The sequence below is a fragment of the Takifugu flavidus genome, chromosome 8 (assembly GCF_003711565.1).
Source record: "Takifugu flavidus isolate HTHZ2018 chromosome 8, ASM371156v2, whole genome shotgun sequence".
In the NCBI taxonomy this organism is placed as follows: domain Eukaryota; kingdom Metazoa; phylum Chordata; class Actinopteri; order Tetraodontiformes; family Tetraodontidae; genus Takifugu; species Takifugu flavidus.
The window spans coordinates 1,090,001-1,114,481 of record NC_079527.1 but is presented as its reverse complement, the minus strand read 5'-3'; the positions used below and the strand labels follow the sequence as shown (position 1 = coordinate 1,114,481).

Sequence of the window (24,481 nt, the reverse complement as noted above, 5' to 3'; positions counted from 1 at the left end):
AGAGCATCTGAGTTGCTGAGGCTCTGCTGCTGAGTCACAGAAGTGCTCGAGTCCTCGGGTGTCCGAGTCCTCGAGCATCTGAGTCCTTAAGTGTCCAAGTCCCCGAGTGTCTTAGTGCCTTAGTCCCTGAGTGCCTGAGTTCCCAAGCATCTGAGAAACTGAGTGTCTGAATCTCTGAATGCCCAACCCCCGAGTGTCCAAGTCCGAGTATCTTTAAGTCTCCGAGTCCTCGAGTTTCTAAGCCCTCACTTATCTGGTCCCTGAGTGTCTTAGTCTCCAAGTGTCCACAGGTCTCCGTGTCTGTGACCCCGAATGTCTGAGTACCCGGTGTCTGAATTAGTGCGTGTCTGAGGCCGAGTGTCTGAATCTCTGAACGTCCAAGCCCCGAGTGTCCAAGTCCCCGAGTGTCTAAGTCCTGGAGTACCTGAGTCCCAGATGTCCGAATTAATGAGTGTCTAAGTCTCTACTGTAAGTGTCTGAATCCCTGAGTGTCAGTGACCCAGAGCATCTGAGTTGATGAGGCTCCGCTGCTGAGTCACCGAGTGCCCGAGTCCCTGGGTGTCCGAGTCCCCGAGTGTCCAAGTGTCTGAGGCCCAGGTGTCTGAATCAATGAGTGTCTCAGGCCCTGAGTGTCCGAGTCCCTGAGTGTCTAAGTCCCCGAATGTCCGAGTCCCTGCGTGTCTGAGTCTTCGAGTGTCCGAGTCCCTGCGTGTCTGAGTCCCCGAGTGTCCAAGACCCTGAGTTTAATATGTCCCACCTCCTCCTGATGGCAGCTCTTTTACAGAACATCAGTTACACCTGGAAACACAACCAGAATCTTCAATCTTCTCATTCAAGTTCTTTCACCACTTTCTTCAGCTAATCTTTCATTTCACCAGTTCTGATTTAACATGTAATAAAATGATTATTACTAAAAGAGTGACTGTAATTACATAATAAAGTGTAATAAGTATTTTATTACATGGCGAACCAAGTTTATATACCTGGTCTTGATTTCTGGTTTGTTCACGTTCATATATGTGTGACTTACGTGTGTGTGTGTGTGTGTGTGTGTGTGTGTGTTTGTTCTTCTATTTGTTACATATTGAGTACTAAAATCCTTATTCCATGAACAAAGTGAAAACTCCAACACACAGCTTGTTTGAAGGGTCAGAAGTTTTAGGTTTGAGTGGGGTTTGGGTTAAGGTCAGGGGTCAGGGGTCAGGGGATGTGTCGTCAGGGGTTTAAAGTCCTCACAAATACAGAAGTACAAACGTGTGTTGCTCTGGACAGAAACAATAAGATCTCCGATAAAATCTTGCTGTGAGTGTTTGTGTGTGTGTGTGTGTGTGTGTGTGTGTGTGTGTGTGTGTGTGTGAGAGAGAGAGAGAGAGAGAACGTGCGCATGGCTCTTTATGTGAGTGTGTTTAAGATAAGATTATCTTTTTTATCCCACGGAAGAGAAAGTCACTATTGAGGCTCACAGTAAACATCTTATACAGATTCAGAAAGAAAACAAAATTCTTTAATTTAGAAAATAAAAAATGTTTTTTTTAATCTGATTTAAAACAAGCTAGATACAAGACCAGCTATAACCTGGTTTGTGTGTGTGTGTGTGTGTTGTGTGTGTATGTGTGTGGTGTGTGTGTGTGTGTGTGTGTGTGTGTGTGTGTGAGGGGGGGGGGACAAGGAGGGTGAGTGTGTGTCCCACGCAGCCTTCGGGCTTCCCCTTCCGCTTGCTGGCGTCTCATTGGTCGACTCCCCCGCTGTGTGTGTGTGTGATTGGTGGGGGCGGGGTTTCTGGCCAGCGTGGTCGGTTAAATGTGGCCACAACGTTCCAAAGTTTGAAAACGAGCAGACGGGAGGGAGCCGGTGAGTCGGAGGTTTGGATCGGATCTGTGCCATGGTGGATCTGCCGTCGGGGGACCATCGTAGACCGTAGCAGCTGTTCCGGAGCTCCATGCTGTGCGACCCGATCGCTGCTCCACATCCAGCAGGTTCTTGTCTCCATCTCCAAATCTTCCAAATTGCTTCCAGAACCACAGATCAGACATTTGTAGGATCTCGGCGCTGACTAACATCCAGGATCTGGGATGAATTTAGCGGAGAGCCGCTTATCCAGAGAGACCCTCCTGCACGGCGCCCGGTTGTCCCTCAGGGGCCCCTGGGCATCCAGGACCCCGAGCCCTGCCTCAGACTCTGACATGGGGTTTGAGCAGAACCTTTCTGGGGACTCCAGTTCCCCTGATGTCAGGAGAACCGAGCCCAGGATTTCTCTCACCTCTGGGGGACAAAGTCCAGCCATGAGCTCCACAGGAGGTGTGCCATCGGGCGACGGGAAGGCAGCGGGTGGCGAGCAGAGGATCCGAAGGCCAATGAACGCCTTCATGGTGTGGGCCAAAGACGAGAGGAAGCGCCTGGCCCTGCAGAACCCGGACCTGCACAACGCTGTTCTCAGCAAGATGCTCGGTAAGAGTCAAAAGCTGTTTGAGGAACAGCTCAGCTGGTTTCGCTGCTCAATTCCTCAATCAGCAACATTAATCAATCACAGTTTATTTTTAACTGTTAGCGATTCTGAAACGTGATGCTTCACCAGGATGAACGAACAGTCTAGATCAGGGGTGGGCAAACATTTTGATTCGTGGGCCACAATGGGTTCTAACATTTGACAAAGGGGCCGGACCAGGAGCAGATGGATGGATGGAGTGCTTTGGTAACCTCACCTCATTGGAGAAAAAATACACATCTTGGGATATGGAGAAAACATGTGCTTTAATTTCAAATGAAAATGAAGAGAAGCATTACAACAAAATATCTGACTTTGGAATGAGTCTTAAAACACTTAAAATCAAATGAATAAAATGTGCCTTTTAAAAAAAATTAATAACCATTTCTATTTTAAAGCACTGAAAGTTCTGTTATCCTTCAGGATATCACCATCACTCTCCTCCTGACTGTCTTTTTTCTAGTGGGAAAACACCAGAATTGCAGTGAAAATTTAACATTAACAAGGTTTATTCATTTAATTTTTCAAGTTTGGCGGGCCGGATTAAAACGTTTAACGGGCCGCGTGTGGCCCCCGGGCCTTAGTTTGCCCATGCCTGGTCTAGATGAATTTGGTCAGGTAGCCGTGAAGTTATGACGCAGATCCCCGCGACCCGGATCAGGCCGCAGGGTTTTAGTTTTGTCCTAAACTGAGTCACATGTTTTGTTTTTCCGGGATTATTTGTGATTATTTTTGGATTTCCTGTGCTCCTCCCAGGACAGTCCTGGAAGGCCTTGAGTGCAACTGACAAGCGTCCCTTTGTAGAGGAAGCCGAACGTCTCCGCGTCCAGCACCTCCAGGATCACCCAAACTACAAATACAGACCCCGTCGAAAAAAGACCACCAAGAAGCTGAAACGGGTCGAGCCGGGCCTTCTGCTCCACAGTTTAGCCCAGGCCAGCTCATCAGGCCTTGGGATGGGTCCGGGCATGAGCCCAGTGGCAGCAGAGGCCATCGCTGGAGGTCCGGTTTATGGACATCATGGCAGCCTTCCTCCATATCACCCATCGCATCACCTGTCGACATCTCACGGGCACTTCAGAGACCTGCAGGCTGTCCCGGGACACCTGGAGCTGGAGAGCTATGGCCTGCCCACCCCAGAGATGTCTCCTCTGGATATCCTGGAGGAGGGGGCTGGGGAGTCTGTCTTTTTCCCCCAACACATGCAGGAGGAGGCTGGGATGGTTGGGTGGAGTAGCTACCACCAGCACCACCAACTTCACCACAACCAGCAATACAGCCAGGGTTACACCCACAACTCCATTCACCCCTCACCGACCTACAGCCAAAGCTCAGGAATGGCTGCTGGTCCCAGTATAAGCACCAGTATGAATTCCAGTCCTGGTAGAAGCTCGAGAGTGGATCCAAGACTCTCTAGCATGGAGCCCGGCATCAGCTCTGTCACCTCAGCGCTGCCAGGTTCACTCAGCTCCAGATTAAGTCCAGCCTCTGCTCACCACATTGCCTTGAGGAGTCCAGTAAAGTTCCCAGCTCCTCTCTCTGAATCCACCTCCTCTGTTTCCTTCTCCCACCTGCCCGCCAGCCTCCCCCAGCCAGCGAAGTCCCAGCAGACGTCACATCACTCCGCCGCCCCCGCTGGCTACTTCGGCTACGCTAGCAGCACGCCAAATTCCACGTACCACATGTCCTCTCACCTGGGGCAGCTTTCACCTCCTCCTGAGACTCCTCCTTCCTCCTGCTCATCTTCCTCTATCATCCAGTCCACCTTCCCCAACAGCATCCCTCTAGAACATTTGAACCCAGAGACCACGAGTCACCTGAACTCTTCCTCCGGTGAGTTTTGGTCTGATGTCGACAGACATGAATTCGATCAGTACGTGAATGCCGGGAGGATTCGAGAAGAGGCGTTGGGACGTGGTGTCGGTGTGCTGAAGGGCCCGAGTGGCCGCGGCAGCAGCGGTGTAGCTAGCGTTATGAGCGCAGCTCCCAGCTGTGATGAAGGCGGCAGCTCTCTCATATCTGCTCTGTCTGACGCCAGCAGCGCCGTCTACTACAGCACCTGTATCACTGGATGAGCCCTGCGGCTCCACAACCGCATCGCCGTGGTGACGCAAGTCCTCGTTTCACGGCTTTCTTTCAACGGCAGCAACGCCAAAGAGACTTGGTGATTTTAAAACACAAGTGGACTTAACAATAAATGGGAAGTTCTTGTTGGATTGGTAACTGTTTAGAACCAGCTACAGGCTAGGACACAACTGAGAAGCTAAGATACTAGCATGTGTTGAAAAGGACTCCAGGTTTTAGGTTACTGGCTGTTGACGAATGTCCTGGTTTTGTTCAACAAACCTGAAAACAGTTACTGTCATTATCTGTTAATCCAAGGGATTAATGCCAACGTTTTTACTATTATTGTTCTTCTGAAGAGCGAACCTGATTTGTTACAGATGCTAGTCTGACCTAGCTTATTATCCTTAGAAGGTTGTATTACTGAACTGGAAATGGTGTCAAAAATTCAGGGATGCAAAAACAAAGTGCTGGTTTTAGTTCTGATCCTGAAAACACCGAAAATGTTCTGATTTTTTTTCCCCCCATCAGACGTCTCAGAAATATTCAGTACTTTTCATCTCAGGACCAGAAAGATCTCAGTGAATTTCTCGGAGAACGATAAGCGGAGTCTGGATGGAGGTCTGCCTCGGGCACGGGACCCAACAGCGCCCACAAACCATCACCATGTTTTACAAGCTGGGTTGGGTTCCCGCTCCGTACCGTAAAACACGCCGTTCCCTCTCTCAGCCTGGGTCCATGGCGGGGCCTCATGTCAGGTTCTGAGCCAAGATCTGAAGTTTCTTTGGCAGATGCTGATATGCTGATGAGTCAAACATCATTCTTCTTACCCAGGGAACCTCTGGGCTGGAATGTATGTCGCACATTTTCTTATAGGTCATTTATGTGGAGAGGAGAGTGGTTCTGAACCCTTCACACACATGTGCACCGTTGCGCGCTAAGATAATAAAGGTGCTGGTTGCGACCATTTCTGGGTTTTCCAAAGATCAAGTTTCCATATGGAACCATTTTAGCTGGTTCCAGCCAGAACTGAACAGTCTAAGAATGGGTTCTGTCAAAGAACGAGGCCGAGTATCCGAATCAAACCTGCGCTGTGGCTGCAGGCTGGGTGAGGTGCACGTTCCACTGAGGGACCCTCACTGGTTCCTGGTGGTTAACATTTGCTACAGAATCGCCACTTCTAGTCTGACCCATGTTTGGCTTTAGTCCAGAACCTTCTGTCATCTTAGAGCTTTGTCCAGAGCTGTGGGTTCTACTGGGCCCAGAACCCTCTGAACTTTTACCTAGACGCAGACTTTTCAGCAGGAACTTTGAAAGGTTTGATCAGGAACAAAAAAGATGAGCACAAAGGTGATCCTGATCCATTGGGTCTTCTGAGACTTTCTCTTCCCCAGAACAACCCTGTTGGGTTCTATGACGTCTGAAGGGCAACCGTGGATTACGAAAGGTTCCCGTGTACTAAAGCAGCTCTGCTCGCTCAGTTGACGTTGTCTTAGAGTCCTCCAGGAACCAGATTTCACTAAGTGTGGAAGTTTGAACCATCTTGAAGGGAGACATTTTTTAATGGTCAACCTGGTTTGTTGTGCGTCCCAGCCCGGCATTAGCGAGCGGAACCCAAAGCCGAACCTGCGGTCGTGTTGTGTGTGCTAAGAAAACGAGAAGTTCTCCAGATTATATTGGATGTGTTTATGCAATATTGTTGTATCCAGAGAGTTTCTGCTGCAGCTGCTGCACATTAGCTCAGGACGTGAAACAGAAGAAGAAGAAGAGGGCTGAGAACACGCTGGTCCTGCCGGCCGCCACTTCCTCCTTCTGTCTTTAATAAAACAACTGTCCCAGGACAGAAAGAGCCCGACGAGGACAGAGGCTGCAGCATCTCCGTCCCCCTGTCTCTTCTGTAAGTTGTGTATGTAAATATTCTCATCTGTAGCTAATAAAGACGTCCCTCTCAGCTCTGTTGGTCTTCACATCAATTAAGACTCAAGTGTTCGTTATAAATGGGTTTGATCTGTACATTCTGGGATCGTCCCTGTTCCCTAAAGGCATCGCGGTGCCTTCGTGTGCACAGGCTGAAGCTCCATCCAAACCGTCTGCAGGTGAAGGTGTGCTGGCTCTGCCCTCTTCACAGGTGCATGATGGGAAGAGAGGGTCGGCAGAGGAGTGGGAAGGCCTCGGCTGTCCAGCTTGTCCCGACGAAGACCTCTTTCTCGCGATTCGTCTCCACGCTCCCAGCTCAGGAGTTTGGCTCGGAAAGAAAGATTTCTTCTGGAAAACCAAACATTTGGAACAAGGAAAAATGTCTCCCTTGTTCTCTGACAGGCTGTTCCCTCTTTTATGATTCAGCTTTTGGTTTTATTCCCTGTCAGCCCCCCCCCCCATCCTCCAATCTTGTCTCCGCTCTTTCCCACGCCTGGACGCCTCCTCCGTCCCAGCTCTCTTCTTGTCCTCTATTCTGCCCCCCGACCTGCCGTCCAACGGCAGACTGTCCTGAGTCTCTGGCCACCTGAGCAGGTGTATCACCTGACGGCCTCTGGCCGCGTGGCGAGGACGAGTCGCACGTGGACGCATGCTGGACTGTCTCACCACTCTGATCCAGAGGTTAATGAGCGTCCGGCGCCTCCCGGGCTCTTAATCCGCTCATGGCTGCGTGTCTCCTCGCAGAACAAGTGAACGATGGTGATTTGTCTTATTATTGTGCACAGTGTGAGCGTGCACGGAGAGACAGATGTTAGAGCAGCACAAAGCTCCAGGGACGGAGGCAGGGAGAGGCAGGCAGAATGGAATCTGACAGGCTGCTTCACGGGGGGGGGGGGCTTTCCTGCTCGCGCTCTCTGCTGTGGGGCTCTTTTATTGGCCACATGTGGTTAGGATGTCAGATCCGTCGCCACGACTACACACTCGCTCTGTTTGTGTGTGTCCATGCGTGCTCATGCATGTGTGCATGTTCAGACCGTGATGTGAGATGACGGCTGCTTTGTGTGGAGACGCACTTTCCTGGGAGTTTTCGTGCAACAACATAATGTGTAAAGCTGAAACACGCACGCGCGTGTGTGTATGATTGTGTTTAATTGTGTATGTGTGTGATTGTGTGTGTGATTGTGTTCAATTGTGTGTGTGTGTGTGTGCGTGATTGTGTGCATGTGTGTGATTGAGTTTAATTGTGTGTGAACGTGATTGTGTGCGTACGTGTGTGTGTGCGGATGTGCTTGTTTGTGTGTGTGCGTGTGTGTGTGAATGTGCTTGTGTGCATGTGTGTGTGCGCGCGTGTGTGTGAATGTGTGTGTCCATGTGCTTAATTGTGTGTGTGAATGTGCTTGTCTGTGTGTGTGTGAGTGTGTCTGTGAGATTGTGTGCATATGTGATTGAAGCCTGACGCCTGTCTTTATGGCCAAGAAGCTAAAGTTTTGAACACGAGGGCGGAATGGGGAACGCCTCTTGGGACTAGATGAGTCGCGCAGTCATAGGGTCGGTGTGGTGGACTGAGAGTGTGCTGAACACCTTCTTCAGGCCGTGGTGTCATCCTGTGACCCCTGACAGGTCGGGCAGTCGGCAGCCCCCAGTTTCAGAGGAACAGAGGATTCCTCCTGGATTTCACCACAAGACCAGTCGGTGGAGATGAGCTGCGGTTTTGGAGCCATTGGAAACCCAACACAAGGTTCAGGGTTAACCGGTTGAGGACAGAGGAAGCAGAGAGATGGTGGCTGAGGACCAGAGGACAGGAGTGGTGGACAAGGCTGCTGGACTTCACCAGGACAGAGACCAGATGAGTTAGGCTCAGTCCCCGAAGGTGGGGGAAGTCAGAGTGAACCAGGTGGAGGTTTTACAGGTCGGTGACTCTGAAACTACTGTGGTCCTAAATGTGCTCTTAAGTTCAGGATTTGGGAAGCATCTGTCCAGCTGGGACAAACCTCCAGACCACCGCCAGGCTCTTCAGAATCCTGATACCAAACCTGTGAGGAGGTCTGTGACACAGATCATTGAGACCCATTTCAGGATGAGGAAGGCTCCCGCTCGTTCTCGTCATCCTCCTGGCTGCACAGTTGTTGGGACCTCAGGTAACACTGACGAACTGGTCCCAGTCCAGTCCGAGATAGGAATGCGAGCTCCAGCTTTCATCAATGGAGCAGAACTTCATCGTTCTTTTAGAAGTTCCCAGCTTGGGGTGAAGGTGCTTTTACTGTAGCCGCTCTTAAAGATGGACATTGATGAATCTCAACTCCAGACTGGTCCTCTAGGCTGGCAGTCACATCTGTACCAGGACCCAGGAGAACCTTTTCCAGAGGTCTTTTCTTTGTTTAACACTGCCTGCAGCAGCCTGAAGGTCCGTGTGGGTTTGGACAGACGTCAGAGGATCTTAATGGATCCACTCTCTGCAGAGGTGATGTCAGAGTCCTCTGCAGGATGTTGGGCTCTTCTCCAAGTTCCCACTGTTTCCTATTTCCTGTCTGTACAGGAAGTGGCTTTCTGTTCCCTTCCTGTCAAAGAGGCTGCTTGGAACAGGACAGGAGGAGGCTCATGGCAGTAACAGTGCGTCATGGCAGCAGAACGAGGTCCGGCACAAACTCCACAGTCATACCTGAGCACGAAGGAGCCACCAATGCTCGAACAAACAGTCACATAGACTCAGCCAGCAGGGAGGAAGCCATTAAAAGGCAGGTCAAGGACAACAACCGGCAGATCATTCCCGCTCCTCTGATCCAAATCTTTTCCTCTGAGAGGAAGCCGAAGTGTGTTCCTGTCGACTGTACCGTGGCGAGGGTTTATTTTCACCTCACAGGAAGCCGAATGAGCGCTGACCCCGAGTGAAGCTGTCTTCACTTTGACCAAACACCACATCCAGCAGCACAGGCCTGAGCGTAGAACGTACTACGTAGCTGCCAACCGTCAGGACTAAAATGACCTGATTTCTGTTTCTTTAACTCTCCAACTGACTGTTCCTGCTGCAGTCTCTATATCTGCATAAAGATTCAGGAGAAACTGCTTCTTCATCTGAAGACAGGGACCAAAGGGGAAAAGATGGTCAAGTTGTGGGTTTCTTCCTTTTTTTTTATCTAGCCGCCAAGTGCTAATTTCTGCTGAGTTACATTACCTAATAGAGTTAGCATGGCCAGCAGATGTGTGCTAAATCCAATGCCTCGGGGATTTTCAGGGTTTTTAAGTATTGTTGTAGCCCAAGATCTCAAATTTCAGGCAGATTTTTCCAAAAATTCTCATCAGGCATAATTTACAACAAAAGACTAGAAACAAGTGACACAAATAGCTCTACAATTTATTGAGTTTTAAAAAAATCTAACAAAATTGCATCAAAATCATTTTTACAGTGCACAGAAGATTAACACTAATTCTAAACCAGAAAGGTGACATCAGGCGCCCTGGTTGGTCCTGGTTGGTCCTGGTTGGTCCTTGTTGGTCCTTGTTGGTCCTGGTTGGTCCTGGTTGGTCCTGGCACGAGCCTGTATTACAGCTGTGCCTCCACATCTGAGCATCCTCAACAACTGCGAGCGTTGCTAAGCTAACGGATGGTCTTCACAACAAGAGAAAATTGAAATGAAGCTGTTTGTAGGTTGTTTGAGGACAACAGTGAGTGGATGGACGTTGAGACAATGTCCATTCAGCACTTCAAGGACGTTCCTAGAGACGGTCCTGTCAGGAAGGACGAACTCTATGGACCTAGCATCTCCAGGGGTCTCCACCCAGCTCCTCCTCGTGCCTCCTCAGAAACAGCCACAGCTTTAGTGGATCCACAATCCAACATGAATATCAACAAGAGACACATTTAGGACCAGACAAAGTTCCTGGAACAACCTCAGAGTCCCTCATTTTTGGCTCCTCTTTTGGTGCCAGGTGCAATTCTGGAAGAAACAACCTGAACTTGTGTTGACTGATTTAATTTTAAAATTATTCATATTAATTAAATTTTGCTTAGGCCGAAGAGCGCCCTTTAGCTGTGGTATAATGAGCATCTACCACGGCCTATCGTGATGTATCGCTTAAATCAATGACAGTAACAGTAGAAAATGCTCAAAAAACAACAATTCTTTTAGACACAAAATTAAAACAGAAATGTTGAGAGAAATTCCAAAAGTCTGAGTTCTGCTGCTAGAGGCCGAGGCTGCTGGGGTCCAGAAACATGATCACCTGATCACCAGGCTGCTGGAACCCTGCTGGGTCATGGCTGCCTCTCCTTCCCTCTCCCCTGCCTCGACCTACTGCAGCCACTTCCTGTTCCTGCCTCACAGTCATGAATCTGCTGCAGGATGCCTGGTTCTTGGTGATGTGTCCTAATATCGACATCAAAGGATGGGAAGGAGGAGGAAAATCTGGAGCTCAGAAACCTCTCCGGGTCCGGGTCTGGTCTAACTGGGACGGATGAAGAACCTTGAAGATGTCAGAGCTGTTTGGTGGAGTGAAGTTTCTGTTTCCTCTCCTCCTCCCCCGTCTCCCCTGTAGGAGCGCTGGGGTGGGTGTTAAAGCGCTGAGGTCTGCTGGTTTTGTGGCCTGGTCTTTGAAGGGCCTGTGGGTTCTGATTTCAGCCAAGGATCCATCTATCACGGTGGCGCTGGTCAGAACCGCCAAGCAGGCGCGATCTGAGTCAGCAGAGCTGCTTCTGGTTCTGGAGACTTCTGGTTCTGCCCTGTCTGACATGGAAGAAAGGTTTAGAACATCAAGCCTTCAGGCAACAATCAGACATTCAGAAACAGAACTTGGTTGGCCCGTTTGACAGGTCAGAGGTCAGGTCAGCTGTCAGGTCAGAGGTCAGTGTATTCGCATGGCGATGCTGTGTTACAGCCAAAACAGGTCAAAAGTACCTGAAATGTTGGTTTATTGTTGAGATGAAAACCAGCATAAAATATTTATTTAAAATAAATAAATGAGGTTTGGCCGATTGAAACATCTGCAACTAAACAAAGGCTTCATGTTTCTCCCCAAAGCCAAACCTTCAGTGAGCAGGACTCCCTGCAGCACCTTTTTGACCCATTTTCATGTCCCCTGTCCACCGTCTTCTGTCTCCAACAGCACAGATGTGGAAGCTAACTGGTCGGACTGATGAGAAACCAGCAGAACAACAGAGCCAGTGTGAGAACCTCTTCAGGAACCACAAGCGTTCTGTGGTTTCAGCTCCTATTTTTATCCCTGAGACAAAAGTAGCCGAGTTATTTAGAGCTCAGTGGCTCCAAAATGTTCTGTTGGTTCTATTTAACGTTCTGGCTCCCTGGTTTTCCTCAACCTACACGTGTGTCTAAAGAGCAGCTTCAGCAGCGCCGCTCCGATGTGGAAATCTCCTAAAATTGAACGGAATCTCAGCCTTTTTTTATATCCGTCTGTTGTCGGTTTGGGTTTGTCACTATAACAGGCCCTGACGCCGCGTGGGCGTGTGTATGTGTTTGTGTGTGTGTGGCGTGGTGACCCAGCATGACGCCGTAGTAAGATCACACATGGCTGCCAGCAGACAGAGAGCAGAGGACTGTGGGAAAATGGAGAAAAGGGTAAACAGGGAGGAGAGGCTGAGAAGGTCGAGCAGGAGAAGAGCAGAATATCACATCTGAGGAGGGAACCATCCAACCCTGGAAGAAGAAACTGGAACTCAATAAATCTCCCTTGTGGATGAAGATCAGAGGGTTGTTTTATTTTGTGTGAGTGGAATCTCCATGTTCTCCTGGTACCTGTGAGGGCCATGTTCTTGGTCTTTGCGTGTGGAGGTTCTAATGTTCTCCTGGTACCTGTGAGGGCCATGTTCTTGGTCTTTAAGTGTGGAGGTTCCATGTTCTCCTGGTACCTGTGAGGGCCATGTTCTTGGTCTTTGCGTGTGGGGGTGCTAATGTTCTCCTGGTACCTGTGAGGGCCATGTTCTTGGTCTTTGCGTGTGGAGGTTCCATGTTCTCCTGGTACCTGTGCGGGCCATGTTCTTGGTCTTTAAGTGTGGAGGTTCCATGTTCTCCTGGTACCTGTGAGGGCCATGTTCTTGGTCTTTAAGTGTGGAGGTCCCATGTTCTCCTGGTACCTGTTGGAGTTGTTGGGTCCTACTGGTTTTCTCCCAGCACTGTGGTCTCCGTGAGTTTTTCCGTGTGTTTTCCTGCGCGGATGGTCCTCAGGTCAGCTGTAAACGTGAGACAGGAGGTGCCACAGCCGATGTTCTGAGTGAATGTTGGACATGATCAGCGGTTTCTGTCGTAATCCGATGCTGTTTGGACTGTAAATAAGTGACATGAGGTTAACTGAGACATAAATGTAAAAGAAGAAAATATGGCGACAGAGACGCAGCCTGTCCATATTTTTGGTTTTTCTTGTTATTGTTTTCCTTCTGCGTTCAGTTTTCCCCGTCTCAGGTTCCCCCTCACCCCCCCCGGCTACATTTCCCAACATATCATTGGCTGGTGAGTGTGTGTGTGAGTGTGTGAGCGTGTGTGTGTATCTGGAGCCATGGGATGAAGAGTGTGGTTACCCACTGGTGTGACCAGGGACACAGGGGCACCTCACTCTGTCATTTTCTGTCAGGACAAAATTCCACTTAAAATATAACCTTACACATCTGAGTAGCTACCTTCTGTCTCCCACGGTCCCTCACATCATCTCTGCTGTATTCTGAAGGACCTCTTTGTTTCTCGGTTGCCTAATGAGGATGAGAACCTGTGGTGGTCCAGGCCTTCATTAAATCAGTTCTCAGAAAGTCATGGACTGGAGGAATGTAAAGAATTCTGAAGGAACTTCTGAAGGGACATGGGACATATCCAAGTCCTGTCCTGCATTGTTTGTTTGGCAGCAAACAACATCTTCTCTCAACTTTAGATCATCTGACCATATGGTCAGAGTGGATCTGGCCTCAGGGTCACTTGTCAGGGACCCTTTATGATCTGGTCCTTCAACTCGCAAACATTGGGGGTTCTTCCTGATTGCTGGTTCTGGATCATGTTCTGGGTTTCGGCAAAGACTCCAGAGATTCCTGACAAAGCAGAATAGAACTCAAGTAGCATAAACATGCAAACATGGACCAGCTTTGGTCCCCACAGTTGCAGGTTCCTCCTGGTTCTTATGGATCCTGGATGTTGTGGTTGGGCCCCACACATGTACCTGTGGCCTGGTGGACCATACGTAGCCTGAGTACAGTTAGCATTGCTAACATTGCAGATGTGTCCATGGTTCCAGCATGTTTTTCCCATCTGAACTATAGAATAAAAGGCTGCGTTTATTGTGTAAAGATGGATTTCAGCCTTGAGGGAGGATGAAAAGATAATTGTCTGACGATGTCATATTAGTTGTCATGTTGCATTTTTAAAACTAAACTGATATTTTCCATATGGTTGTTTTCCCATGCCTGTTTTATGTTCACTTTTTTTCCATCTCATGTTTCGTCTCAAATCTGACAGACCAAAAAAAAGAGGAAGATGTTTAAAAGTATCTGATTCACTTAATTATACTCTGTGGTTGATCATCGTAATCAGACACAAGGGTCTGAGGAGAGCCGGACCCTTCAAAAGAAAAGATCAGAGCAGGAGAGATCATCAAACACCCTAAAAACACCTCTACTGATGAGGAGGGTGAGGATGAGAGTGAGGAGTATGAAGATGATGAGGAGGGTGATGAAGATGATGAGGAGAGTGAGGAGGATGAAGATGATGAGGAGGGTGAGGAGGAGGGTGAGGGTAATGAAGATTATAAGGGGGATGTAGATGATGAGGACGATGAAGATAATGAAGATGAAGGATGAATATGATGAGGAGGGTGAGGAAGAGTCTGAGGGTGATGAAGATGAGGAGGAGGATGAAAATGAGGAGGAGGGTGAGGATGATGATGAGGGTGAGGAGGGTAATTTGGATGAAGATAATGAGGAGGGTGAAGGTGAGGAGGAGGGTGAGGGTGATGATGAGGGTGAGGATGATGATGAGGGTGAGGATGATGATGAGGGTGAAGAGGGTAATTTGGATGAAGATAATAAGGAGGGTTACAAAGGGGTTACGAAGATGATGACGGGTGAGAAGGATGAGGGTGATGAAGAGGAGGGTGAGGTTGAGGGTGACAAAGGTGACTATGATGATGAGGGTGAGGATGATTCATGATGATGATGAGGGTGTGGAGGGTGAGGAGGGTGATGATGAGGATGATGAAGCTGAGGGTGAGGACGATAAAGGAGGCTGTCGAAGATGAGGAGCATGGAAAGTGTGAGAATGATGATGATGAGGGTGAAGATGATGATGAGGGTGAGGAAGGTGAGGATGATGAGGAGGAGGAGGGTGAGGAGGATGCCATCAATGGTGCTGTAACTAATACAATGGATAACTGATTTGTTTGTGGGAAACCTGCAGCAACGTGTGTGTGTGTGTGTGTGTGTGTGTGTGGTGTGTGTGTGTGTGTGTGTGTCTGCGTGTGTGTGTGTGTCTGCGTGTGTGTGTGTGTGCGTGTGTGTGTGTTAGTTAAGTACTGAGTACTTGTGATTGTGTGTGAGAATGTGATTGTGTGAGTGTGTGTATGCGCGCATGTGTGTATGTGTGTGTGTGTGTGTTAATGTGATTGTCTGTGTGAATGTGATTGAGTGTGTGTGTGTGCGTGTGTGCTTGTATGTCTGTGTGTGTGTGTGTGATTGTGATTGTGTGTGTGAATGTGATTGAGTGTGTGTGTGTGTGTGTGTGTGTGTGTGTGTTTGAGGATGCGTGTATTCTACTCTGACTCCTCCTTCTCTGTCTGTTTGTCACACATCACTTCCTCTGACTAACAGCAAAACGTGTGGTTGTAGGTTTGTGGCTTCATCTCAGGACAAGGAGAAACAGGAAGTGACATCATGGACGGTTCCCTGTTCCCATCGGGAAACGGTGAGTGAAGTTCTGAGTGACCTTTGACTGTTAAGCTAAAATAAATTCCTCAGACAGTCAGCCGTGGTGTTACATACACACACACGCATGTGCACACACACACTCTCTCTCTCTCTCTTACATGAATGTTTAATGAATGATCGCCACAGTCACCAGTCCTCTCATGAACCAGACAGGCAGGCAGGCAGACAGACAGACAGACAGCGTGAGCTGCAGATCAGAAGTTCGGGTTCCAAGTTGATCCGGATCAGAAGAGTTTGTCATTACAGGCGGCGGCCAGCAGGTGGCACCACCACAACAAAAGCCGACACATCCTGCTCTGCTGTCTCCCCTTACCCACAATTCTGTTTGGACCAAAGGTTTGAGAGACACGTTTGTGTCACGCGGGACCAGCTCCTGGACCAGATTCTGGAGCTCTACTGCAATGAAGACACATTTGGAACATCTACCACAATACACCACTCTGTGTGTGTGTGTGGGGGGGGGGGGTCTGTGTGAGTGTGTATGTGTGTTTGCTTGTCTGTGTGTGTGAGTGTGTCTGTGTGTGTTATTGTGTACATGTGTTTGTGTGTGTGTGTGCCTGTTTGTATGTCTGTGTGTCTTTGTGTGTGGGAGGTGGCTGTGTGTGTCTTTGTGTATGTGTGTGTGTGTAGCAGTGATCTGAGGCCCCCAGCATTGCTGCCAGTGTAAGAGCAGAACCAGGACCCGCATGCAGGAGTCCAGAACATCAAGTCTTCCTCCACCTCAGAGACCACCCAGTAAAGGATCCAGTGGATCTGATCCAGCCTCTGGAGGAGGGTTGAGAAGGAGGACGCTGGTGGACCAGCTGAGCAGCAGGGTCCTCCTGGGCTCATCTTGACCCAGTTCTGCTTCTATTGCCCAAGTGATTTAATCTCTCATGAAGGTCAAATAAGCTCTAGCAGATACAGAAAATGTTTAACCTTTTTCATTTTTCTGGTTTCCAGTTGCTTTTCTTCTTTATTCTCATGAGAAAATAAACAAACAGGAGTCTCATTCCCAACTGAGGTGAACCACAGACGTCGGCTGGATGTTCTGGATGAGACCACCACAACTCCTCAGGACCAGCAGACCCACAAACACCAGCTGAGGATCACAAAGACTGGTGTAGCTGTGGCAACAGCACCCTTGTTTCTAGGACAGCTCACCATAGCAACCCAGAGCTACAATGTCAGGTCGTCAGACCTGTGTCGAGCTGGACCGATCAGGAGGACAGTCCTGTTGGAATTTATGAGATCTGAACTGGTGAACTGGTGAACAACTCGGCAGTTCATCTATCATGTTGTCTCCTCATTAAAGTCCTGATGAGACGCTTTAATTTAGGGTTCCTGAAGCTGAATAATTCAAAAGATGACGGAACTCTGGGAAGAACAATGATGTTCTTCTCCCTCCCTCCCTCTCTGCCCCAGTAGAACTAGTCATTTACCCTCTCTGTTCCAGTATATCCAGTCAGTTACCCTCTCTTTCCCAGTAGAACCAGTCAGTTACCCTATTTGCCCCAGTAGAACCAGTCAGTTACCCTCTCTGCCCCAGTAGAACCAGTCAGTTACCCTCTCTGCCCCAGTAGAACCAGTCAGTTACCCTTTCTTTCCCAGTAGAACCAGTCAGTTACCCCCTCTGGTCTCCTGGTTGATGGAAAGCAGCCCCTGGGTGAGCAGAATGACCACAGAGGTCAGAGATGGTTGATATTTTATTTAAACACAGAGGGTGAGGGTGACCTTTCAGGTCGCTTTTTCTAAATAGTTGCGATGACTCTTGTCAATCTGCCCCCCAAGGATGAACTAGATTCAGATGGGGGGGGGTTGATCCCTACCATTCCCCAACAAATGACACGTCCCGTCAGGAGCGCTGTATTGAACGGGTTCCCCTGTATTGAAAACTGAGTCATGCAGATGGAGGAGATGAATCTCTTCTCCCTCTTCTCTCCCCATCATTTTCTCACCAGCGATGCTGCAGATGTTTCTCAAGTCCCCGTGAAGCCGCCTGTGTTCACCAAAGTGAATCAGCCAGCCGCCAACTTTAATTAGCTCCCCGAGCTCTCAGACTCGTAATGACCCTCATTTTTCAGGACGAAGCAGCTCAAGAACAACAGGCTAACACAGGCATGGGCAAACTAAGGCCCGGGGGCCACACGCGGCCCGTTAAACGTTTTAATCCGGCCCGCCAAACTTGAAAAATTAAATGAATAAACCTTGTTACATTTTCACTGCAATTCTGGTGTTTTCCCACTAGAAAAAAGACAGTCAGGAGGAGAGTGATGGTGATATCCTGAAAGATAACAGAACTTTCAGTGCTTTAAAATAGAAATGGTTATTAATTTTTTTTTAAAAAGGCACATTTTATTCATTTGATTTTAAGTGTTTTAAGACTCATTCCAAAGTCAGATATTTTGTTGTAATGCTTCTCTTCATTTTCATTTGAAATTAAAGCACATGTTTTCTCTCCATATCCCAAGATGTGTATTTTTTCTCCAATGAGGTGAGGTTACCAAAGCACTCCATCCATCCATCTGCTCCTGGTCCGGCCCCTTTGTCAAATGTTAGAACCCATTGTGGCCCACGAATCAAAATGTTTGCCCACCCCTGGGCTAACATCATGTGAGCACAGGTGAAGCTGAGGGAGCACACGGAGCATGAGAGGGTCTGCTGGTGGTCAGAGAGGCCCCAACACGTCCTGTTGATCCTGGATGAGGTGAGGGACCCCAGAACCTTTGGTTTGGATGGATGAACGGATGGTCCAGTTCTGGTCCAGAAGGTTGAGCTGTGATGAGGAGAAGCTGGAGACCATCCGACCTTAGTGTTCTGTGGTTTTTTTCACGACTGCAGCCATAAATATCTCCTGAAACCAGCTCTGCAGGTGAGAACGTTCCTCAGCGTCTCACCGATGTTCCATATAAACATAAATGTAAATATCATTCGCTGTCTTTAAAGACAGACGGACAGACAGACAGACATGGCGGCGCGTGGCAGCCTGCAGCTCCTGGTGTCACGGTGTTAACAGCTCTGTTACTGATGACGCCTCACAGTTAATTGGCTGATGATGAGGCCAGTTATGATGTAATCTCTCTCGCTCTCTCCTCCCATCGTTCCCTCTTTCCGTTTACTCCCCTCTCTCTCTATCTCTCTCTCTCTCTCGCTCACTCTCTTTCTCTCTGTCTTTCTCTCCCATCCAAACCAACATGGCCGCTAAGTCGGATGGAGCAGCCGTGTCTCTGGAAGATGACAACCCAGCCGGGAACGCGTCGAAGCCGGAGGACGCGGCTGTCGGGCTCCGTGGCGGTGCCGCGGGCGGTAAGCCGTACACGCCGCTGGACTGCTGCTGGGTGCTCTGCGCGCTGCTCGTCTTCTTTTCCGATGGTGCGACCGACCTGTGGCTGGCCGCCGACTATTACCTGCGAGAAGACTACTGGTGGTTCGGTTTGACGCTGGTGTTCGTCGTGGTGCCCTCCGCGGTCGTGCAGGTGTTGAGTTTCAGATGGTTCGTGTACGACTACTCGGAGCTGAGCGGTGGGGACGGAGCGGCGACGAGCGGCAGCGAAACTGGCGCGGCAGCCGCGGCAGGCGCGGTAGGCGGAGCGGTCACAGCGGGAGACGGTACTTTAAGCACCAAGGACAGCGACCAGCGTGGAGGGTCCACGGCGGCACGGAACGCCGTCAACGCCACGCCGATCTACACGACCTCCGCCCCGCCTGCGACGCCAGGAGGAGCCGCTGCCCCACGAAGGTGCTGCACCGTGTGCATGTGGGGCTTCCAGACCGTCCTACACGTCCTGCAGCTGGGGCAGGTCTGGAGGTAGGAACCGCTGGAGTGCACGAGGTTTTGTGTGTGAGTGAGTGTGTGCGTGCGTGCGTGCGTGAGCGCGCGCGTGTGTGCGCGCGCGCTCACGCACACGTGTGTCTTTGCGCACATGTCCTACTTTGGCGTGTGTGCATGCTGCATGTGCACATGATGTCTGGAAGGTGCAGACCTGCGGACAGTATTGATTCTGGTCCAGCGGACCCACCACACACCCTCCTCCCGTACCGACGGGACGGTCATGAGTCCTTGGTGCTGAAGGGTTGAGCTCTGCTCAGCTCTGTGATCACTGACATGTGTGATTAAAGTTGTACCCCAGCGTCAGTCAGCATCACCACGGTGACGGCGGTCCAGCAGCCAGGCCATCTGCACCTTCAAATGCATTTCTAACTTTAGCCCATCTCAGAAATGGAAAACACAACAAAGGGGTCAAAGAAGCTTGACTCTTCCAGCAATCTGCATTCTTAATCAAGCACAATTCCTGCAAACAGCCTTGAAGTGACAAATGCAGCCGCGCCCAGCTGGAGTTACAGGAGGCTTGCATTCACTGTCAGAGGTGAAGATGCAGGAGAAAATGTTAAAGCGTTCTAATGAAGGCCCAAGGTTGCTGATCTTCATGAGTCTCAGGAGCTTCATCAGCTTCAGGGGCTTCAGCAGCTTCAGCAGCTTCATGAGTCTCAGTAGCTTCAGGAATTTCAGCAGCTTCAGGATCTTCATGAGTCTCAGCAGCTTCAGGGGCTTCATGTCAGCTTCAGAGCTGCATACTCTGTTCCACTCTGATGAGTTGTGGTTTTTCAGATTTTCCCAGTTTCCTCCCACAATGAGCGCTATCTGGACCTCAGGACAGGAAGACATGAAAATCCTCCAGGATCTGATGTAGACCTGCCAATCATCTGGACCTGACATGACAGGAAGATCTAGAACCATATGGACACCATACATCTGTGTGTGTGTGTGTGTGTGTGTGTGTGTGTGCGTGCGTGCGTGCGTGCGTGCTTGCTCTGCCTCTGTGATTGGCTGCAGGAGTCTCTTTTTCTCCCAACACCTTTTCAGCTCACTCCAGTGCAGTGGATCTCCTTTCTTTCCAAAGGATCCCTGAGATCTACGAGACGGGCAGATGCTCCTCGAGTCTGAAATGAACTAAACTAGAGAGATCTTAGCTTTTCAAAGCCTGATGTGTTGCTATTTTTTACCAACAAGCATCTGAATCAGCCAGACAACAGTGGAAAAACTGGATGAAAAAGTCACTATCAGAGAGGGAGGGAGATGGAGGGAGGGAGGGAGATGGAGTGAGGGAGATGGAGGGAGGGAGATGGAGGGAGGGAGATGGAGTGAGGGAGATGGAGGGAGAGAGGGAGGGAGATGGAGGGAGAGAGGGAGGGAGGGAGAGAGAAAAGGAGGAAGAGGAGGGAGGGAGAAGGAGGGAGGAGAGAGAGAGCAAATATCTGGACCTGTCATTAGCACAGCGGTGGTCTGGGTGTTCCTGATCCTGATCCTGGGTGTTCCTGATCCTGGTTCATGAAGTCATGACCAGCCTAAATGCAGCTTCTCTGGTGTCTGGATCAGTAAAATGGAGCAAAGCCTCCAGAGGAAGCAGCCTGAGAAAGCTCCCCTCCAACGTCTCCAACCAGCAGATCAAACGTGATAAAGATGTGCTGGGACGCTGTATTCGTCCAACAGGCCCGCTGGAAGGATGCTGGGAGGTGGGACTGAGCTTCTAGACACAGAGCAACACAATAGAACTGAGCAGCAGACTGTATAACAAGCGCAGTCGCGGCATGGAGCCATCAGGACCAGGACCAAAGGAGGACCATTAGACACCAGCCCTGATCAGGAGAGAGGGTCATGTGACGGACCAAGTAAAGCAATTTAACTGAGAGGACGGAGGCCTGTTGGTGGCCTGTGGTGGCCTGGTGGTGTCCTAGTGGTGGTCTGGTGGTGGTCTGTTTGTGGACTGTTGGTGTTCTGGTGGAGTCCTGGTGGTGGCCTGGTGGGGTCCTGGTGGTGGTCTGGTGGTGGTCTGTTTGTGGACTGTTGGTGTTCTGGTGGAGTCCTGGTGGTGTCCTAGTGGTGGTCTGGTGGTGGTCCGTTGGTGGCCTGGTGGGGTCCTGGTGGGGTCCTGGTGGTGGTCTGGTGGTGGTCTGTTTGTGGACTGTTGGTGTTCTGGTGGAGTCCTGGTGGTGATCTGTTGGTGGCCTGGTGGTGGCCTGGTGGTGGTCTGTTGGTGGCCTGGTGGTGGCCTGGTGGTGGTCATCATCATCATCATCACCATCATCATCATCACCACCATCCATCATCATCACGATCATCATCATCATCACCACCATCATCATCATCACCAACATCACCATCACCATCCTCATTATCATCATCATCATCATCATCACCATGACAATCATCATCATCATCACGATCGTCTTCATCATCATCACGATCATCATTACCACCATCATCATTAACATCATTATCGTCACCATCATCATCATCATTGATGTGTGTGTGTTTGTGTGTGTGTGTGTGTGTGTGTGTGTGTGTGTGTGTGTGTGTGTGTGAGAGTGTAGGCAGTACTTAGCATGTGCAGGTGGAAACACACATTTCATTTGAAATGTTTGACTTTACACACACACGCACACACACACACACACACACACACATACTGATACCAGGTCCTTCAGCAGGTTCTGGCATTTTCGCTGTAGAATAAACGGGAATTCTCACAATTCACAAAAACACAGGTTTGTGTTTTTGAACAAATGGACCGTTTGAGACCATGTGAACATGTGAAAACATTTATACCGATTATACCACGGAGAGGAACTCCTGTGTGTGTTTTACAGTACATATAGTGTATTTAAATGATCACGTGGGATAACGAAGCAGCCTCAGAGATCTCAGCTTCCCTCTGTGAACCTAGCGGCAGCTTGCTGCCTCACAGCAGCAGAACTGACCCAGATTCTCCTCTGAGATGCTTCTGCAGCGTTCTCCACATCAGCTCCACATCAGCTTCACATCAGCTCCACATCAGCTCCACATCAGCTTTAGATCTCCATGATGGTGCTTTCACACACAGACATGAGATGAAGTCAATGATCAAAAGCTCTTCCTGAGTTCAGCTTTAACAGTTTCATCTTCAGGTGCTCAGCTCTGCTAGTTTAGTACGTGAACCTTCTCCTGGTGGCCACATCATGATGGTTCCTAAGGAGAGCCACGCGCTCACACACCACACCTTACGTCAAACGTTTGAAGTGAACTGAGCATCAGTCGTTCTTCTCTGTTGTTTCACCACCTCACAAATATCCAGTTTAATCTGGGACAGGACGTGGAGCACACAGCTCGTTCTAGAGCTTCACTGATGCATGTTATTAACGTGTACCCTACAGGTACACACACACACACACTTCTTCCTATAAATACATTCTTCAGTGTGACAACATTGTGGTCCCAGCAGTGTGTGTGTGTGTTGTGTGTGTGTGTGTGAGAGAGAGAGAGAGAGACTCATTCCATACATTGAGATACTGTTTTACTTTCAGAAACAGTAAATTCCAACTCAAATCCTCTAATAGCATCCATGATGCTAACACTCGTAGCTAGGTCAGATGTCTCAATGGAGCCTGAAGGTCAGAAGGTCGCGCAGCTCCAGGATCTTCTATCCCAGTAAACTGTCCTCCTACATGTGCCGCTACAGATGAAGAGACCGACAGGTTAAATCGTGTGGTTGCAAATGAAATCCAACACACAAAGTTTAACTCAGAAAATGTCTCCAGAACTCATTTCCTGTTTAGGGCAAAAACGCTGCGCTTAACTTCCTGTCCATTCCTTCAGCGCCACAACAACTCAACCCCAAACACATGATGCTAGTCGCCTAGCTTTATTGTGATTGACCCCACACACAGGACCCAGCAAATCCGATTGAATCCTCAGTAAATCAAAATCATGCTCTCGTTATTGTCCTTCACCGATGAGGATTTGCTGACATCCTCTTCTGAGGTGGTCTCCAGTGTTTGAGTTCAAGGGTTAATCCTGAAGCTCCTGCCCTGGCACGGACATCACCGTGGTCCAGCTGTCCACATGTCTGTGCTGATCTGGTCTTCACTGCTGGTACTGGAAACTGGCGCTGAACTTCACTCTTTTGGCTGGATTAGGAGCTAACTTTGGGTTGTACGGACACGTGTTGCTGCTTCCTCTCATTGTTTGGAGGATCACGTGGAGGTTTGCGCGCTTTCGTCCTGTCAGGTCGGTCCGTCCCCTGCTGTCAGTCACAGCGACGAGGAGACAATAGCGCCATGTCTTCATCCTCGTTTTCATGCTTCTTCCTCCCTCTCAGCTTTCAAGCTGCTGCTTTAGTAAAAACCCGACAAAAACGGCTCCCAAAACCAGCACAAACCTGCTTTTGGAGCCCTTCATCTCCATCTTGGCCTCCTTTCTATGTCCCATTGTCTAAGTCTGACCGTTGCTGACAGCTTCAAACAGGTCCAACCTCTGAGAAACAAAACCTGGTTGCTAAGATACCAACTACCCGCCGGTGATAGTTGATACGAGACTCTCTGTTGGACCTGAGTGAAGCTTTTGGTACTGTAAATCACAACCTTCTTATTGAAGGTCTGGACCCATGGATTGGAGTTATGGGCGTGGCTCTAGACCTTCAGGCCTGCTCCTCTGCATCAGGAGTTCCTCAGGGCTCAGTTTTGGGACAGCAACAGTTCTTTTTGTCCATGATGGTAGTTCTGCACCGGCTCCCTAAATCTTGACTGGAAACAAACCTTTCCGGCTCACTTTTGGTTCTCTGTGTAGTTCTGGCTGGTTCTTAATGGTCTTCAATGTGGATGTGCATTTTTGTAGCGTGCTAAAAATGTTGAGAACATGCGGACAATGCTAACATCGATATGGTCTCATTGCTGCTTTCACACATACAGTCCATCTTCTGGACCTCGGGCCTCCTCAGAGTCCAGCGTTCCGCAGACTCAGATGTTTAAACTGGCGGCTCTGGTTTCTTCTGTTCCCTGTCTGCTGGTCTGAGTGGTCCTGCTGGGAGACACAGAGAAACTCCTCTTTCCTCCACTCGTATGGGAACTGGACTGTTCTGGTCGGTTCTGCCTGCGTCCTCCTGTTAGTCGAGCAATTAAGATAGGAGACGAGGCAGAGGCAGCTGAAGGGAGGAGAGGGAGACACAGAGAAATAATTTAGATAGAGAGAGAAAAATGGATGGAGAGGAGAAGGAGAAGAGCTGAAGAGGCTGACAGATAAAAAGACGATTGGAGCTGAAACAATAAAATGTCCCAATTTTCCATAATCCCTCACACTTGTGAGGAGGAGC

At 49.4% G+C, this 24,481-nt stretch overlaps 2 protein-coding genes and 1 long non-coding RNA gene across 4 annotated transcripts in view; all 3 read left to right on the top strand.

Moving 5' to 3' along the window:
* Nucleotides 1-1,814: 1,814 nt before the first annotated feature.
* sox18 (SRY-box transcription factor 18) lies at nt 1,815-6,500 on the top strand. Its single transcript, XM_057041247.1, has 2 exons — nt 1,815-2,448; nt 3,242-6,500. Exons 1-2 carry the CDS (start codon nt 2,073-2,075, stop codon nt 4,558-4,560), a joined length of 1,695 nt encoding a protein of 564 aa, XP_056897227.1. The 5' UTR covers nt 1,815-2,072; the 3' UTR covers nt 4,561-6,500.
* Nucleotides 6,501-8,938: 2,438 nt separating this feature from the next.
* Nucleotides 8,939-17,815, top strand: LOC130530268 (uncharacterized). 2 transcript variants are annotated; one of them, XR_008951779.1, is made up of 4 exons: nt 8,939-9,576; nt 15,279-15,354; nt 15,624-16,237; nt 16,320-17,815. It is a non-coding gene; the product is annotated as an uncharacterized LOC130530268 (long non-coding RNA). The 2 variants fall into 2 exon arrangements; XR_008951780.1 differs by having other exon boundaries at nt 15,624-17,815.
* A 577-nt stretch (nt 17,816-18,392) lies between these two features.
* The window catches only part of LOC130530232 (XK-related protein 7-like), a 22,485-nt gene continuing 16,396 nt past the window's right edge, over nt 18,393-24,481 (top strand). Inside the window, exon 1 of the mRNA XM_057041240.1 lies at nt 18,393-19,164. Within this exon, the coding sequence (XP_056897220.1) occupies nt 18,551-19,164 (614 nt within the window). The 5' untranslated portion in view covers nt 18,393-18,550. The remainder of the gene's footprint in view (nt 19,165-24,481) is intronic.